General features: G+C 48.9%; 1 protein-coding gene across 4 annotated transcripts; it reads right to left on the bottom strand.

Moving 5' to 3' along the window:
* Positions 1 to 282: 282 nt before the first annotated feature.
* On the bottom strand, positions 283 to 13,298 carry PTGR3 (prostaglandin reductase 3). Of its 4 annotated transcripts, none has more exons than XM_081078954.1 (2): positions 12,767 to 13,298; positions 283 to 6,508 (listed from the first exon to the last, which is right to left on the bottom strand). In XM_081078954.1, exons 1-2 carry the CDS (start codon positions 12,973 to 12,975, stop codon positions 5,584 to 5,586), a joined length of 1,134 nt encoding a protein of 377 aa, XP_080935080.1. In that variant the 5' UTR covers positions 12,976 to 13,298; the 3' UTR covers positions 283 to 5,583. The 4 variants fall into 4 exon arrangements, with proteins under 4 accessions (XP_080935080.1, XP_080935082.1, XP_080935079.1 ...); XM_081078956.1 differs by lacking the exon at positions 12,767 to 13,298 and adding an exon at positions 12,305 to 12,331; XM_081078953.1 differs by lacking the exon at positions 12,767 to 13,298 and adding an exon at positions 9,308 to 11,988.
* Positions 13,299 to 14,640: the final 1,342 nt, after the last annotated feature.

Below are 14,640 nucleotides of genomic sequence, written 5' to 3'. Positions count from 1 at the left end.
GTCTGTCATTTGTACAGAGCATGAGATTCTTGCCACACGCGAGTGTGAAATGTGGGACCCAGCGATGTCTCTCCCCATACGTATCCCCTTCCCCGCTGCCCTGCACGGGGCCGTCAGCACAGCCCTGTCTGTGAGATTCAGAATTTGATTTCCATGGAACAGCAAATTCAGATTCTAGATATTTTGCTGTTACAAAGATCATGATGGTCAAACATTATCAGCTTTCTACGGGCAATAGTATAAGCAGGTGAAAGCACTCTAGGAAAAACAACATTCGACACATGAAAATAAAGCTTTTCTTTATTGGATTTTGATTATTTGACATACAAGAATACCTTGATAGCTGAGCAGGCTGACCTTCCTTATAGCATTAAAACTAAATTGTGGGCAGTCAGTCAGTAATTCCACTGAGTTGCATTCCCCCCCAAAAAACAGGTTGTGTGATATTTAGATGGTACAGAATCCAATGCCCTGGAAGCTTGATTTGTATTGGATTAAAGGGGGTCCTGAATAGAACACACTTTCGTGGTCAGAACCGTATTCTTCCTGGGTTGGTCATCATCTCATCTACAAAAAGATTTATGATAAAGGCCAGCTGTTATTCTGTGACACTTTTAATCAGCCATATACCGAGGGACCTTGGCACATTATAAAGGGGATAGCCCTGGGAAGGCATCTGTGTTCCAGCTTCATTTCTGGGTCTAATGAACTCTGACTTTAGGCAAACCACCCATTCTTCCTAGGTCTCGGTTTCTTTCTTAATAAAATGGGTAGAACTAGATTGTTCTTAAACCCAAACTTTACCGTTTTAAGGACAAGTGAGTCTTCTCCTTTAGGAGAGGGGCTGCAAGAATCCCAGGTCACTTATTGCCGGGTTTAACTGCTGGCTGACCACCTAGGTGTGGCACAGGGGGCAAAGCAAAGGAGGGCCCCCTTAAAGCAGGATCGCCTTCCTCCCCTCAACATGTTTCTGCATCTTCCACTGACCAGGAAACTGTTCATTCGAGTCATTCTGAGGAGATGTGGCTCAGCTCTTTACGTGGAGAGGATAAAGCACGGCAGTAGCTGACAATTTCATGGAACATTTTTCCGAGCTCTAAGCACAAATCTGCTTTTGTATTGGAAGCTACCGCCAGTCAGCAGGGTGTGTTTTCATTATTATTTTAATTTCGTGTTGGCAGAAAGACGATGTCAGATAATGCCCTTCAAGAGGAATGCTTCCTTTGGGGGGCCATTGGAGCCTCTGTACTTTTGGCTCAGTGTTCCCCAGCACATATGAGGCACATATTGGTTCCCCCAAACTATACTCCACGCAGTACTTACCCGACTGCTTGAGGGACACAGGCACACTTCCTTTGAGGAGCCGTGCCTCCAGGAAGCTGAGCCCGCACTGAAGGGCAGGTCTACAGTGGGCAAATCCATCGTGTCAGAATAGATGCTACGATGGGGTTTACCCCAGGCCACGCTTTGTCTGTCACATCTCATTAGCTACTTAGATCCAGTGAACAACTCATACAGAAGACTCAAGCACACATACTTGAACTAAACACCTTAGTTTTCCCTCTTTGAATATCAACTCGCTACAATCAGGAATTACTTGAACTGATATATGTCGGTAGACTATTCTTCATGTACTTTGTATAGCGCTGTTTAAAATGTGTATTTATATATTCTTGCCAATCTTCCAGAGTTTGCTCATCGTGACAGCAAGAAGGTTGTCACAGCAAACATTCCTCCTTTTATAAGTTGTAATGACAGAATACTGAAGGTCTAGCAAAATAGATAATCCAGAGTTCTGGATTTTGACTTCTGAAGTATGAGCCTAAGTATTTAATTCTGGGCCATAACTTAAAAATTAGTTACAGAAAATCTAACTTAAAAAAAAAACCACACCAATAAACCCCAAAGTTAACTAATAGTGTTTGCATAAGTTTTGTGTCTTCAAATACTATAAATAACAAATAATATTTAATAAAACAAGAGAGGAGAAAATATAGAGACCGTAGTTATGAATCCATCAAATCAGGCCATTTTGCATCTGGGTTAAATTCATAAAACTTGTATTGGAACCCCTAGGAAATTATCATCCACAGTTGCTCGTGCTTGGTCTTTTTCTGTCGTATCTTTTTTTCAGAAAGGTGCATGTTGCTCATCTGTTTTTATGTAAATCTAAAAGATGGTATTTATCCCATATGTACATGTGGTGAAGTGATCAGGGAAAGTATTCTCAGTACTAAGCACCCCTTACCCCATTTGGAAGGAGACCCTGAGTGTTGTCAATTCCCACTAATTGGGGACTCCGTGAAGGGGTTAAAACATTACCCATTACAAGTCGGGTGGCCATTCTAAATGTTAACCAAATAAAAGCCAGAAACAGGAAGCCAAAAAGCAGGTCCCTACAGCAGGCATGTGTCTTAAATGATATCATTTGTCAAGTTTCCAGCATCTTGTGGTGGTGAACACAAAAAGAAGCTCTGTGCTGGACCGAGGACATTACGTCCTCATTAGCTGGAATGCTCCTTAAGTACATAACGCAGGATTTTCATTTTAATAAGCAGCAGCTACTTGTCACTGCACTTTCATTAGATAAATCCTGAATGTAATACTAATGACCATTTACAGAAGCTCAGTCCTACTCCTGAGAAACTCCCTTCAGATGAAATCATATAATAACAATTTATAGAACATATCATGCAAAACTTCCGAACTGTTGCTTTGCAAAGTATTCTGAGTTTTTTTCCCTCTTAATGCTGAAATCGGCAAACAGCAGCAGTCATCGTCAAAGGGACCCGAAACGACATTGTTGGTCTTTTTTGCATGCAACACAAATTTGAAGTCACAAGGGAAACAGTAAGGAATAATTGGGAATTCCTCCTTTCTCGGCACACTTATCAGATCAAGCCCCTCCATCTGCCCAGCCAGAGACCTTGAGGCTGATGCGCAGAGAAGGCCACCCTGAGAACTGAGAAATAATTCATCCACCATGATCGCCCAGCCCCAGCCCCATCTCTAAAACAAAGACTGACAATTGCCCTGAATTATGGATGTACTTTTTGTGATATGGAATACAGTTCAGAAGGAAGGTGTTGAGAGCATTGCACCATTTCACCTCCCATTAGAGGCTGGTCTTGAATGATAATCCCAGAAGATGACGCTGCTGCTGAACTATGACCCTCAATTTACAAATCATTTTTCAGAAGAATAAAAAAAAAAAAAGTTGAAACATATTTTTGGCATTATCTGAATGGGCAGAATCTTTCATGCTTGTTTCCTAAGATTAAATGAAAACAGCATGTACTGTGTGTTGTTCCTTAGTCTGGGGAAGGAGACAGCGTGAGGGTTTCGGATTATATTTTATTTCAAACTTGGGTATTTGAAAATTTTTTTTTTTTACATGGCTGAATTTAGTGTATTCCTTGAAAACACAGTAAGTTTCTATTCTGTAGCTGAAGGGATCCATCAGTAAAAATGTTGGTCTTTCATCTTTATTACCCTCCCATTAAAATGAAAAAAACCGGGCACACTTCGCTTTGGAAGAAGCAATTTAGTTGGCAATATCCTTACCCCTCAAGTCTTGACAAAGGGAGAGGGTGCATTATTGCTTAGATTTCCCACATCTATCTGCATAAGAAGCAACTATGCCTATCAGACATACATTCTGTTAAATTTAATAATATTCTTTGAGATGATTTGATGGCAATGTTTTTCCGTGACCAGTCATTTCCCGTGCAGTTACGGCCATGAAACCTGTCCCCTCCCCCTTGTTTGTTTGTGTATCTGAAAGCAAGACAGAGTCTCTTTCCTTCTGCTACAGCCCTTAGGTCTGAAAGGGACAGATTAATAACCGCGCCCCACATTGGGCTGGCTTTCCTTGTCCCCTCACTGGTAACCCTTTGCTATAATGAGGACACAAAGAGCCTCGCATCAGGCTGCTACCCTCTTCATAACTCAAAAGCGTCACAGTGGCAATAGCCTCTAGTGCCATTTGTCTTTAGCGCAGTTGTGACACTTCGGCATGATCCATAATTTGGCAGCTATTTACCGTGACATTTCCCTTCAGTGCAGCCATAACATTCAGCGAAGCCATTATTTGGTCCCATTTACCATATAAATTGTATTGTTGTGCATGCATGCTAGCGGCTACATTAGGTACCTGAAAATGAGTAAATCTTGTAAAATAGATCCTAACAGCTCTTCGGCACTAGGATTTCCTTGCTCCTCAGATGGAAGGAAAGAAAAATTAAACATGGTCCCCAAGTTACCTGGACCACCTTTAACTGTATTTGTATTTATTTAGCACGTGAGAGACACGGAAACCTGAGGCTTTGAAAAACCATCTGGTAGGCCTTGCCTTAGATTAGAAAGGAACCATGGGATTTCCAAGTTCACGACGAAGGCTGTGGCAGGCTTTGGTGAGCTGAAGGCTACTTAGGAGGCAGGTGGGCCGTCTAAGGGCACGATTCAGAAGAGAAGGCACATGACTCCTTACTGTTGTGTGTGACACGTGGCAAAGGGTCAAGAGGCATCTCATTGCACAGAACATGGGGAGAAGTAAAATGGGGACACAGGAGCAGGGGCTGAGGCACACCTCCGTGTGTGACAGTCACGGACAGGGAGCCGCATCCTGTTGTCGACCCCTTGGGTCCTGACTTTGTACCACGTTTATTTCTGTACCTCGGGCACCTGGGGCACGCTGCTGTGGGACTCTCTTGGGGAGCCCAGAGCGGGCTTGCCCTTGTGTGGTACCTGCTTTGTCATGTGGGCCCTAAAGTGGTTGGGGTACATACTTCCCTCTCCCATGCAAGCATTCGGCTTCTAAAGTCCCCCGCACCTCTGTGATCCCCCCTTTCCAAAACCTGCGTTTTGTCTGGATAAGTTTTCAGCGCTAATTTGCTTCTCAAGGGAGGAAAGAAATGTTCTATCCTGTATGTGCCTCACCAGGACAACTGTGCACAAGTCACTAAATGCGAGATACTTGTTTAAAACAGGCCAGGCTTCACTTGATCATTTTTCTAATAATTTAACAAAATCAATGCTTGGGGGGAGTTCCTCCAAATTTCTATTTACATAGTTGGCAAGTGATTGATAGAAAAAGAAGGGCCATTTCCTGGGAATATGGAGTCTGAAATATGGCTGAGTTTGGCTCTAGCTCTCATTTCTTAACTACTTATTTGCGTAAGACCAAACTCTCCCAAAGCAAAGCATTTGTGAACTATTTTCAAGACCAATTTAAAAATCTCATCAAGCTGAGGGCATACTGATTTGATCAGTTCTTGCATCAGGAATGAATTTAGTTCCCAGGAACAATAAAATCTGGAATGAGACTGTCCATGACTAAAGGATTGAATGTAAAGGTTTTACCTCTGAGCCAGAGAGGGAAGTTTTATTAGCACATTTTTTTTTCAAGGGAGGGGTAAAAAGAAAAACGAAATGAAAGAAAAAGAGAAACCTCTTCATTAACACCTTACTTTTGTTTTAAGAAATATTATCTCCATTACCAACTAAAAATAAATTGATCTGAGTAATTCTGAAGCATAAAGTGCCCATTTTCTTTCTCCTTTGATTTATGTCATTGTTCTGTTTTTACAGCTTACTGTTGACAGAGTGAGGTAATTCAACTACAATTTTTCCAATGTTTTTTCCCATGTACATATAATCGACAGCCCGGAATACGGACTGCAGGCCAGTGAACCTTCCCTCTGCAGACAGACTGCCCAGGTCCACCTCACAAACCAGGTCTCCACCTGCACACATCTGGAGCAAGTGGTCCATGGCTGCTCCATACTTGGAAAGGTAATGATTCAAAAAGAAGCCCTGGACGCTGGCAGATTTCCTCAGTAGTTTGGCTGGTAATGTTCCTGCTTTCACAGGCAAAAGGCCAGTAGGAGTTTGGTAGCCAGAGATAAACCCAATTACTATCAGGCGCCCTTTGACAGCCAAGGCGTCTACAGCCAAGTCAAACATGGCTCCCCCCACCGATTCGTACACCACATCCACACCTTGGGGGTACTCCCGCTTCAGGACAGTACCGACGTGCTCAGCGTTATAGTTGATGGGACGGTCACAGCCCACAGATTTCAGAAAAGCAGATTTTTCATCAGAGGAGCAGGTCCCAATTACATGGCACTTGGCCTTCTGTGCAAGCTGCACGGCGAACTGGCCTGTCCCCCCAGCTGCGGCTGTCACCAAAACTTTTTTCCCTTCTGACAGTCCTCCGAGCTCTTTCAGGCTGATGTATGCGGTGGTCCCACTTACCAGCAGGGTGAGGTACTCGGGTTTCACAGAGGGCACTAGAGTTGCTAAGCTGGCAGGTACCACTGTGTACTCAGCAAAAGAGCCAGGTGCCATGTAAGCCACAGCTTGGCCAACTGTGTATCTGGCACTGGCAGAGTGGCCTAAGGCGACCACTTCTCCCACACCTTCAAAACCTAAGTCAAAGGGGGTCTTGACTGACGGGTCATATCGGCCGGCTGAGTAGTTGATGTCAGATGCATTAACACCAACAAATCTAGAAGAAAACAAATAAAATATGTAGTAAGATGTTTTCTTTGTTAAGGCCTTTATAGTCTGCTTAGAAAAATCTCTCTAATTCCAATGACTGTGAAGGGCTGGCTAAGGTATATATTCTGAGAGAATTCGAAAAAATTAGTCGTGATATTCAGTTGAAAAAGTAAATTAAACAATTATTAGTTCCACAGTGATTTGCAGAGTTTTGCCACATTTTATTTCATCAGTTTAGGAATAATTTCAATCACTTTAAGCATCAAATTACTTATTTCACATGCCATTTATTTCCCTCCTCTTTCTTTCAAAAGGAGAAATATACCAAAAAAAAGTCAGGAATCCCTCTTATACACAAACTTCACTGGAGCTATGAGTTGCAAACTAATTGACCTCTTAACAAAGATGTTAAAAACAACAGTGGGATAAAATATATTCAAAGAAGTAGCCTTGTATTGATTTTGGCAACAATTTAACACTTCAGATAATAATACTAATGACAATGATATTATTAAAGATTGATGTAACGTGCAAGGTCATTGGTTGTTACATGTTACTGCAGGGGTTGTTTAAAACATTGTTCGAGTGGCTGCAGCAAATTTTCTTTCTGGTATAACTATGTCCAGTGTGAAAATATGCACTTTGATTAATTGAACAAAAATTGTCTCATAAGGGTAGATTTTATGGAACATTCAACATTTTACAGTCCTTTTCAGATGAAAATGAAAGCAAATCGTCACTATATTTTTCCTCAACAAGAGGCAGAGACATAAGTTGATTAATACCAGATGATTATTTTCACTTTGGTATCCAGAGTCAATTTAATTGCGAGGCCTGTCCTTTTACTAGCTTTTTTTCATCTTGGTATATATACCTCATAACAAAAATATCCTGATATCTAAGGAAAAAAAGCCGTCAAGCCGTCCACTAACGGTGTCAGGAGGTGGCTTAGACACATAATGGAGGACCCTAAAAATGTCATTTCTACCTGTAATGAAATGAAAAGATGGTGGTATCCTGGTGGCAGGAGGAAAGCTGGTAAGTAGGTCATTTTAAAATAATTCACTTTTAATTTAACTTAATAAACCCAAACTGCCCTGTGCAAGGACCCACTTCCACTGTAGTACAGGTAATACTGTGCGCTTACAAATGCTCCCTGGTGATTATGCCCTCTGTATCTGCAATATTGAAAGCTCCCTACATATTGGAGAAATAAGAAAGCAGGAAACCATTTCTTTAGAGCATGTCAAGCTGCTTTCAGAAGTTAGCATACCACACAGCCTGGATAACGGCGACAGAATTCCATACCCATAAATGATACATAATAACGAGAAGTGGGGGAAATGGTTTTTGCTGGTGTCTCATTTGGCATTTCATACCAAGATGCTTGCATTCTATTTGGGTTGTGGTGGGCTGCTCTCTCTTTTTAAAATGCACCCAATTGTCAAGGCCTGGTCTTTTTAAAAAGGGCCAGCTTCTTGACAGCAAGCTGCTGGACTTCCCAGAAGAATGCAGCCAGAGTAGAGGCCAGCTGCAGCGCCTCTCCATGACCCTGCCTAGGCTGTAAAGCAAACTCTGGGAAGGCATCTTACGGTGGAAGTGACGGTGGGATTTGCTTTAGAGATGCGGGACTGGGCCCCCCACAATTAACGCTTCCTGAGCCCCCGCAGTCTTGACCCATCTGGCCTTTCTGCAATCCCAACTGGAGAGGCGGCCTTTCCCCTGCGGGGAGCCCCCGCTTGGACTCGTAGGGACTCCGGGTGGCGGCCAGCCTGTCGGGTGCCCCTCCGCCCCCACCTCGGACCAGCGCGTCCTGGGGCGCCGGCGAGCGAGCGGGAAAACGTGGCTGGAGGAAAACGCAGCCCCCCTGCTTGTGCACCCCCAGGCTGCGGTTTGCCACTTCCCGGGGAGAGGTGGGAGACCCAGCAGGGCCCACCCTGGGGGAAAAGCTAGGGGAGAGGGTGCGAGCGTCAGAGGGGACAGCAAGGGCCAAAGGCCTGTGTGTGTGTGTGTGGGGGGGGGGAGTGGGGCTCTGCTGGGAGCTGGGTGGCTGCGGGCGTCCAGCGCCAGCTTGAATTTACCGTGCGGGTTTTGCTTTAGACGCCGAGTCAGATACTGCGCTGGAGCGGGGCGAGCGCCAGAGCCGGCAGGGGACCCGCGGGCCGCCAAGCGCCCCGTCCAGGCGGCGTCCCCCCTCGGGCTCCCCGCGGCGCCCGGCCGGCCTGGAAGGCGCCCGAAGTCGGTGCTCCCGGGCCGGCCTCCCTGAGAAGCGCCGGGTCCGGCTGGCCGCCCGACCCTCCCGTCTGGAGGCCTCTCCGCCGCCACCACCCAGGGGCGCGATCCACGTCTCCGACACCCAGGGCGCGCCGGCTGTGGGGAGAGGGACCGCGACCGCGACCTCGGCCTCCCCGGGCCGCGTGGGGTCCCCGCGGCCGCGCCCACGGCGGAGCTCGGGCCCAGGGGCCGGCACGCTCCGCAGGAGCCCGGGACACGCGGCGCGCCAGGGCGCAGCAGCCGCGGACGGAGGCGCTCGCGGGCGGCGGCCCGTGACCTTGGCCTCGCACACACGCCCGCGTTCCGTGCCGCCCCACGCCCCACGGTCTTCTAAATCGCCCGCGTCGTGGGTGAAGGAGTCTCGGGCTGCGGCCCACAGCCGCGGGCACTGGGCTCCGCGCACTCCGCTGTCTCCAGGGTGTCCTGGCCTCGGGGGAGGGTCCCCGCCTCTCCCCACACCCCCGTTCCGAAGCTGCGCGGCCGCCTGGGCTGGGAGGGTCCCGCCACTGCCCAGACGCGCCTCGGTCCTTACCTGGGCTTTGGGGAGGGCCGCTTGAGGGTCGGAGCCCGCGCCCTCCGCTCCACCAGACACAAGTTCAAGGCGCCACGCGAAGGGGGACAGGACCAGCGAGGGAGAGGGCGAAAGAAAGAGCCGGTGGGGAGGATGCGCGCGCCGGGAGGCGCTCCATGTGCCCCCTTTAATTCAAAATGTGTGCTTTTAATGAGTGCAGAGTTCCAGCGATCCCACCGCAGGATCCGCTCAGAAGAGCGACGTGGAGGATCCCCCGGAAAAAGAATGGGGCGCTTTCCTCCAATAGACACCCTTCTAGAGTCGCCCCGTTTATTTGTATTAAAAGCACTGAACCCCTTCGTCATGTTTATTGTGAAACAGGGCAGTCCTGCGTGTTGGGGGTGGGGGTAGGGGATGCTTTCTCGAAAAAAAACAAAAAAAAAACCACTGAAGGTGAAGGCTCTAGTCAAGGGCAAGTTTTCAAAACTCGAAGACAGACAAAGTCGTCCAAACCAGACCCTTATTTAAAACAAGTAGAAAGAGAAGAAGAGGAAGAAAGAAAAAAAAGAAAAAGAAAAAAGAAATTTCGGCCTGGAGAGTCCTCAGAAATACTGTTCCCCTCCCGTGAGCAACAAACCGTATATCAAAAAACGCTTTCCCCATCCCCCCTTCTCTTTGCCATCCCTGCAAACTCTTCGCTCCATTATCTTAACACATGAGCAGAAAATCGTTAGAAATATTTGGAAAGGAAATAATGTGTCACCATGGTACGAAAAAGGCTAAAAATAGCGCACAAACTGACTTCACGGGAGGATGTTTTTCTCCCTTTCCTTTTCTTTTCTGAGGGCTGGGCATCTAGGGGGACGTGTGAAATGAGAAGCGGAGACATGGATAAAGGAGTATCAGTTGTATGTTCTATGGGGATTTTATGGGACCCTTCTCACACCTTTCCTAAATGGTAAACTTGATTATTCTAATCCAAGTCCATCTTAAAAGCACTTCCCTCCCTGTGGATAAAGAATTTGTATTTTCTGTTAAGATGGAATGAGATGTGTAAATGGTTCAAGTGAAAGAGTCAGACCTCCAAACACCTTACCACATAATTTGGGCTTAATCCATTCATTCCAGAGCAGATTTTATCATGATAAAAGTGAGAAGCGCTTCCATAAAATCTTCATGCAATTAACGTTGTTCAGGGCAGATTTGGTCTAGGAGTAAAGTGAACTAACCTGCAGTGAATTATTAAGTCTCTATTCTTAAAAAGAAAATCAGTAAAATGCCACCTCCACTGACACTGTGTGCAAGAATATAGGATCTTCTTACAATTTGGGGGTAGGGGCAAATTTTCCAACAGGGTAGCGAAGAGGGAGGCAGAGGTTCCACCCCTTCTCAAAACACAGAAAACTGGCTCCATTCTCTTTCTGTTGAGGGGCTTCAAGGTAGAAGTTAGAGGTCAAGTTATACATATAAAAATACTATTTATATTAAAGGGATTCTTGGCATAGGTGGAGGGAAAGGCAGGGATCTTAAAGCAACCCAAACTGATGAGCTCCAACCTGGGAGCCCGCGCTCCGGAGGTCTGACCGCCAAATTCAGGGACCCACCCCGGTGGCGGTGACGCAGCGCGGTGGGCACCCGGCGGAGAAGATAAAGCGAGGGGCAACGGTGAGCGTGCAGGGAGAGCAGTCACAGGAGGGGAGGGGGGCCATCCGAGTTGTGGATCCACACTCACAGGTAGAGAGGCCGGCAAAGCCGGAGCAGCCGGGCAGGAGCAGCCTCCACCGACCCCGCAGGCGGGTGGTCCCACTTCGCTACCGCAGGTAGTGCTCTAACCTGACACCTCCCCCTGCCTACCTTGCTCAGTAGCCCCCTCCCCGTCCTACACCCTGTTTCTAAAAGGGAGTTTAGCCAAGCAGTTGTGTGTGGTTACATCAGTGATCACAGTCAATAGTGTACTTCATCAGTGAAAAGAAAAAAAAAAAGCCTATGTGAAACTTTTTTGCCTGTTGAAGTCTGTTTGGAGCCTTTTCAGCCTGGGTCTTATCTCAACTTCTAGCAAATTACTCGTGTGTTCTCTATGTTCTGTGTGAACCACACAAGCCCTTCTTTTTAATTTGGCAGGACGCATCCCTCATCTCAGCACTCTTAGCATTTCATCCCATCGTGAAGAAATCCTCTGAAGCTCTTTCCACTGATGCAAACTTTTAAAAGGACACACATATCCCACCCTTTAAGGCAGCCCACTCCCCAGAATCTATTCAATCCCACTCGTGGATCACTCAATTTTTACGTTTCCAACAGGTTTCCAAAAGTTTTGATCATTAATTCTAGTCTTGTTTCGAAGACTAATATGAATCTCCAAAATGGACCAATTAAACGCTGCATTAAGTTACTTAGGTAGGGTACACACTGTCCTTCGTCCTTGCGGGGGACTTACAGTACTTTCTAGCACACAGTTTACAACATAGTTACGGTCAGAAATGTCTCTTCCCTTCGCTAGTATTCAACCTGAAACATGCAACATTGTAACCCTTCAGAAGAGACAGGGCAGGAGGGGAGTCCTGCTCTTGCGAAGGAATGGAGGAGCCGGGAGATAGAGGAATCCTCCCCCGCCCACCCCCTGCTTGCAAGTCCGGCAGCGAGGAGACCCACTGGGAGATACCCGCGGGCCTGGCTCCCACAGAGTGAGGTCCCTTTCCTTCCTGTTGCTTCACCAGTTAATAAAGATTAGCGAGGCGGAAACACATTAAGGTGGGGAGTGTGGGGGTGGAAAAGACAGTCCGAGGTCTGGGCAACGACCCGAGTGTCCCCCGAAGGTCTACAGAACATAAGGGCAAATGGAGCCATGCCCCCATCCCAGCCCTGGCCCAGCCGCCCGGGACGCGCGCCACGCGCCTGTCGTTACACTCTGGGGCACAGACCACAGTCACACAGCACTGACAACACGCAGAAGACACGGGCGAGGTGCACACCAACACACTCAACGACAGGCTCCGCCATTGCAAAGCGACTGCCAACCTGGAGCGGACGGGAAAAGCCAGCCGGGTCCCCGGCCTCCGGCCTCCAAAGCACGTTACCTAAACGTCGCAGTTTGCGTCCAGGCTGTTCCTGCTCCACCCTAAAGATTATGTGAACGCAGGAGCCCTGCATGCGCGCGGGTGGGCCGGGCGGGAAGCCTCGGCTTCTGGGTCCCGTCGGTTTTATTTCGGGAGCGGGAGGGGGAGGAGGGAGGGCTGGGGGAGGGGAGGGGAATCCCAAATTAAAATAACCCTCAGTTATGAGGACGTTCGGTGGCATCGGATATTCACACTAGCAACAGTCACAGTACTTTCGCCTTCTCCAGATGGCGGCGGGTTCAACTTCCCGGGATCTCGCCAAGTCAGGCTGTGCGCCAGAGCGCTCGCCGCGCTGTGGGGACACAGGAGGCGGGGACAGACCGGGAGCGGCAGGGCCGGGGCGGGGGGCGCGCGCCGGGCTCACCGGTTTCGGACGAGGAGGTCTCCGTCCCCGGGTAGTGGCACCGGGCAGTCCCGGCACAGGGTGACGGCCTCGCGGAAGTTGGGGCTCAGCCGGGTCACCACCAGCTTCTGCATGGCGCAGGGGATGGCGGAGCCCTGGAAGTCCAGGAAGTGGCGGGCGTACGACATGTCCACGATGGTTCGGGCTCCAGCGGGAGCCAGGCGCAGCATGGCCCGCGCCTCCGCCCGCTTTCTGCGCCGCCGCAGGCCAAGGTCGCACGCAGCCGGGGCCGCCAGGCTGGGCTCCGCGCGGGCGGGCGGGCGGGCGGGCGGAGCGGGGGGCCGCCCCTCCTCCGGTCCGCACCCTCCCCTCGGCTCCCCCCCTTCCCCTTCACGCTCTGCTCTCGCTTTCCCCCTCCCGCGCGCAGCTTCGGGAGTCCACGCAGCCCCTGTGGTACCCGGGCGCGCCACCCCCGGGGTCCTGGCGGGGGGACCGCCGCCGCCCGGGTCGCTGCTCCTTTAATCTTTTTGTTTTGGTTCGAATCGGCTCGGCACAGACTGGCCACGGAGCCTTTCCTCCCTCCCCCTTCCTCCCCGCGCCCGGGAGGCACCGGATATCCCCACCCTCCCCGCGCTCTAAAAGCCGGATTTGACTCCTCCAAGGGTGAGGGGGACGCCGAGGGTACCCGCGCGTCCCGCGATCGCCACGGCCGTGAGCCAGCGGCAGCCCCGGGCGTCCTCCGAGGCGCGGCGCCGGGCAGCCGGCGCAGGCGCCTCCCCTTCCCGTGCGAAGCGTTCACTTCCTTGCAAGGTGGTACGAATCAACCCCGAGCGCGGCCAGGGCGGCGGGGCACGGCCGGGGCCCCGGGCCGCGCCGGGAGCCCCCGCCGCCAATGCACGCGCACGAGCACCGAACGGGGGGCGGTGTTGGGGGGGGCTCCCAGTGCACCCTGCGCCCGCCCCCGGCGCCCTGTCTCCGGAACGGCTTGCCCGGGCCTCTGCCCTCAGTCTGTCCCGTGCAAGTTGCACGAACTAAGCCATTTTATTTATTTTGGCCTAGATTTCGTGTTTTTCCATGAATGTTTTAAGTAGCCTCTTCAAGACAGGCACAGGTTTCCCATTGGGAGAGAACAAACATATTGGAAACCTGAGGGCCGCATTCCCAGAGCACATAAACATTTTAAACTTCTAGGTTGGGATGCCGAGGGACTTAATTGAATTGGAGACGTTGCAATGATGTATGAAGACCTAATTTTATAACCCAGCTAGAGTTCCATCGTGTCAATTTTCTCCCTAATTGTCTGTATTGACCAAACAATCAATTCACTTTTCATAGAGGGACCAAATTAAATATTTTCCACATTTTTGTGTGATGAGCTAAGTCCATCTTGAATTGTTTTATTAAAGGTATACATTTTAATTTAAAAGAACTTCTTGTTTTCCACTTACCCATGAATTACCAAAATATAGAAGCCATACAGTGCCCCTTCCCAACCAAATCTAACGCCCAAACCAAGATTGCAAAGATGACACAGGTATTTTTATCTCAAATGTAGGACATTCTTCACCCAAGGGTAGTTTATGTCCACGTGGGTGCGTATGTATGGATGTACGGGGGGGGGGGGGAATAAACAGGTTTAAAAATCTGCCAGCGCCTACTTAACTTGGCTTAGAACACATGGTTTTACCCAGTGTCATTCAGTGGATTACAATAACAAACCCCTCAATGTCGTTTTCCAAAGTGCAATCTTTTATGTTATGCTGTATTAAGATTTCTTTTTTGTGTCATATTGTTTAGCTCCGGGGGGAAAAAAAAGGAAACAAAGCAATTAAAAAGATTGACAGGTATGGTTTGTTAGAGACCTATTTGTAATTGTCAGGGTGACGTTGGCGAGA

This window comes from Rhinolophus hipposideros (genome assembly GCF_964194185.1).
Source record: "Rhinolophus hipposideros genome assembly, chromosome: 17".
NCBI classification, from domain to species: domain Eukaryota; kingdom Metazoa; phylum Chordata; class Mammalia; order Chiroptera; family Rhinolophidae; genus Rhinolophus; species Rhinolophus hipposideros.
The sequence above is the reverse complement of the archived record's forward strand: the minus strand, read 5'-3'. Positions and strand labels throughout refer to the sequence as shown.

Bases quoted from the DNA above. Each gene is read 5' to 3' on its own strand.
- PTGR3 (XM_081078953.1), bottom strand. From the start codon at position 9,651: ATGACGAAGGGGTTCAGTGCTTTTAATACAAATAAACGGGGCGACTCT. The intron at 6,509-9,307 runs GTAAGGACCGAG...GTTTTCTTCTAG, and splicing joins CGGCCCTCCCCAAAGCCCAG to ATTTGTTGGTGTTAATGCAT.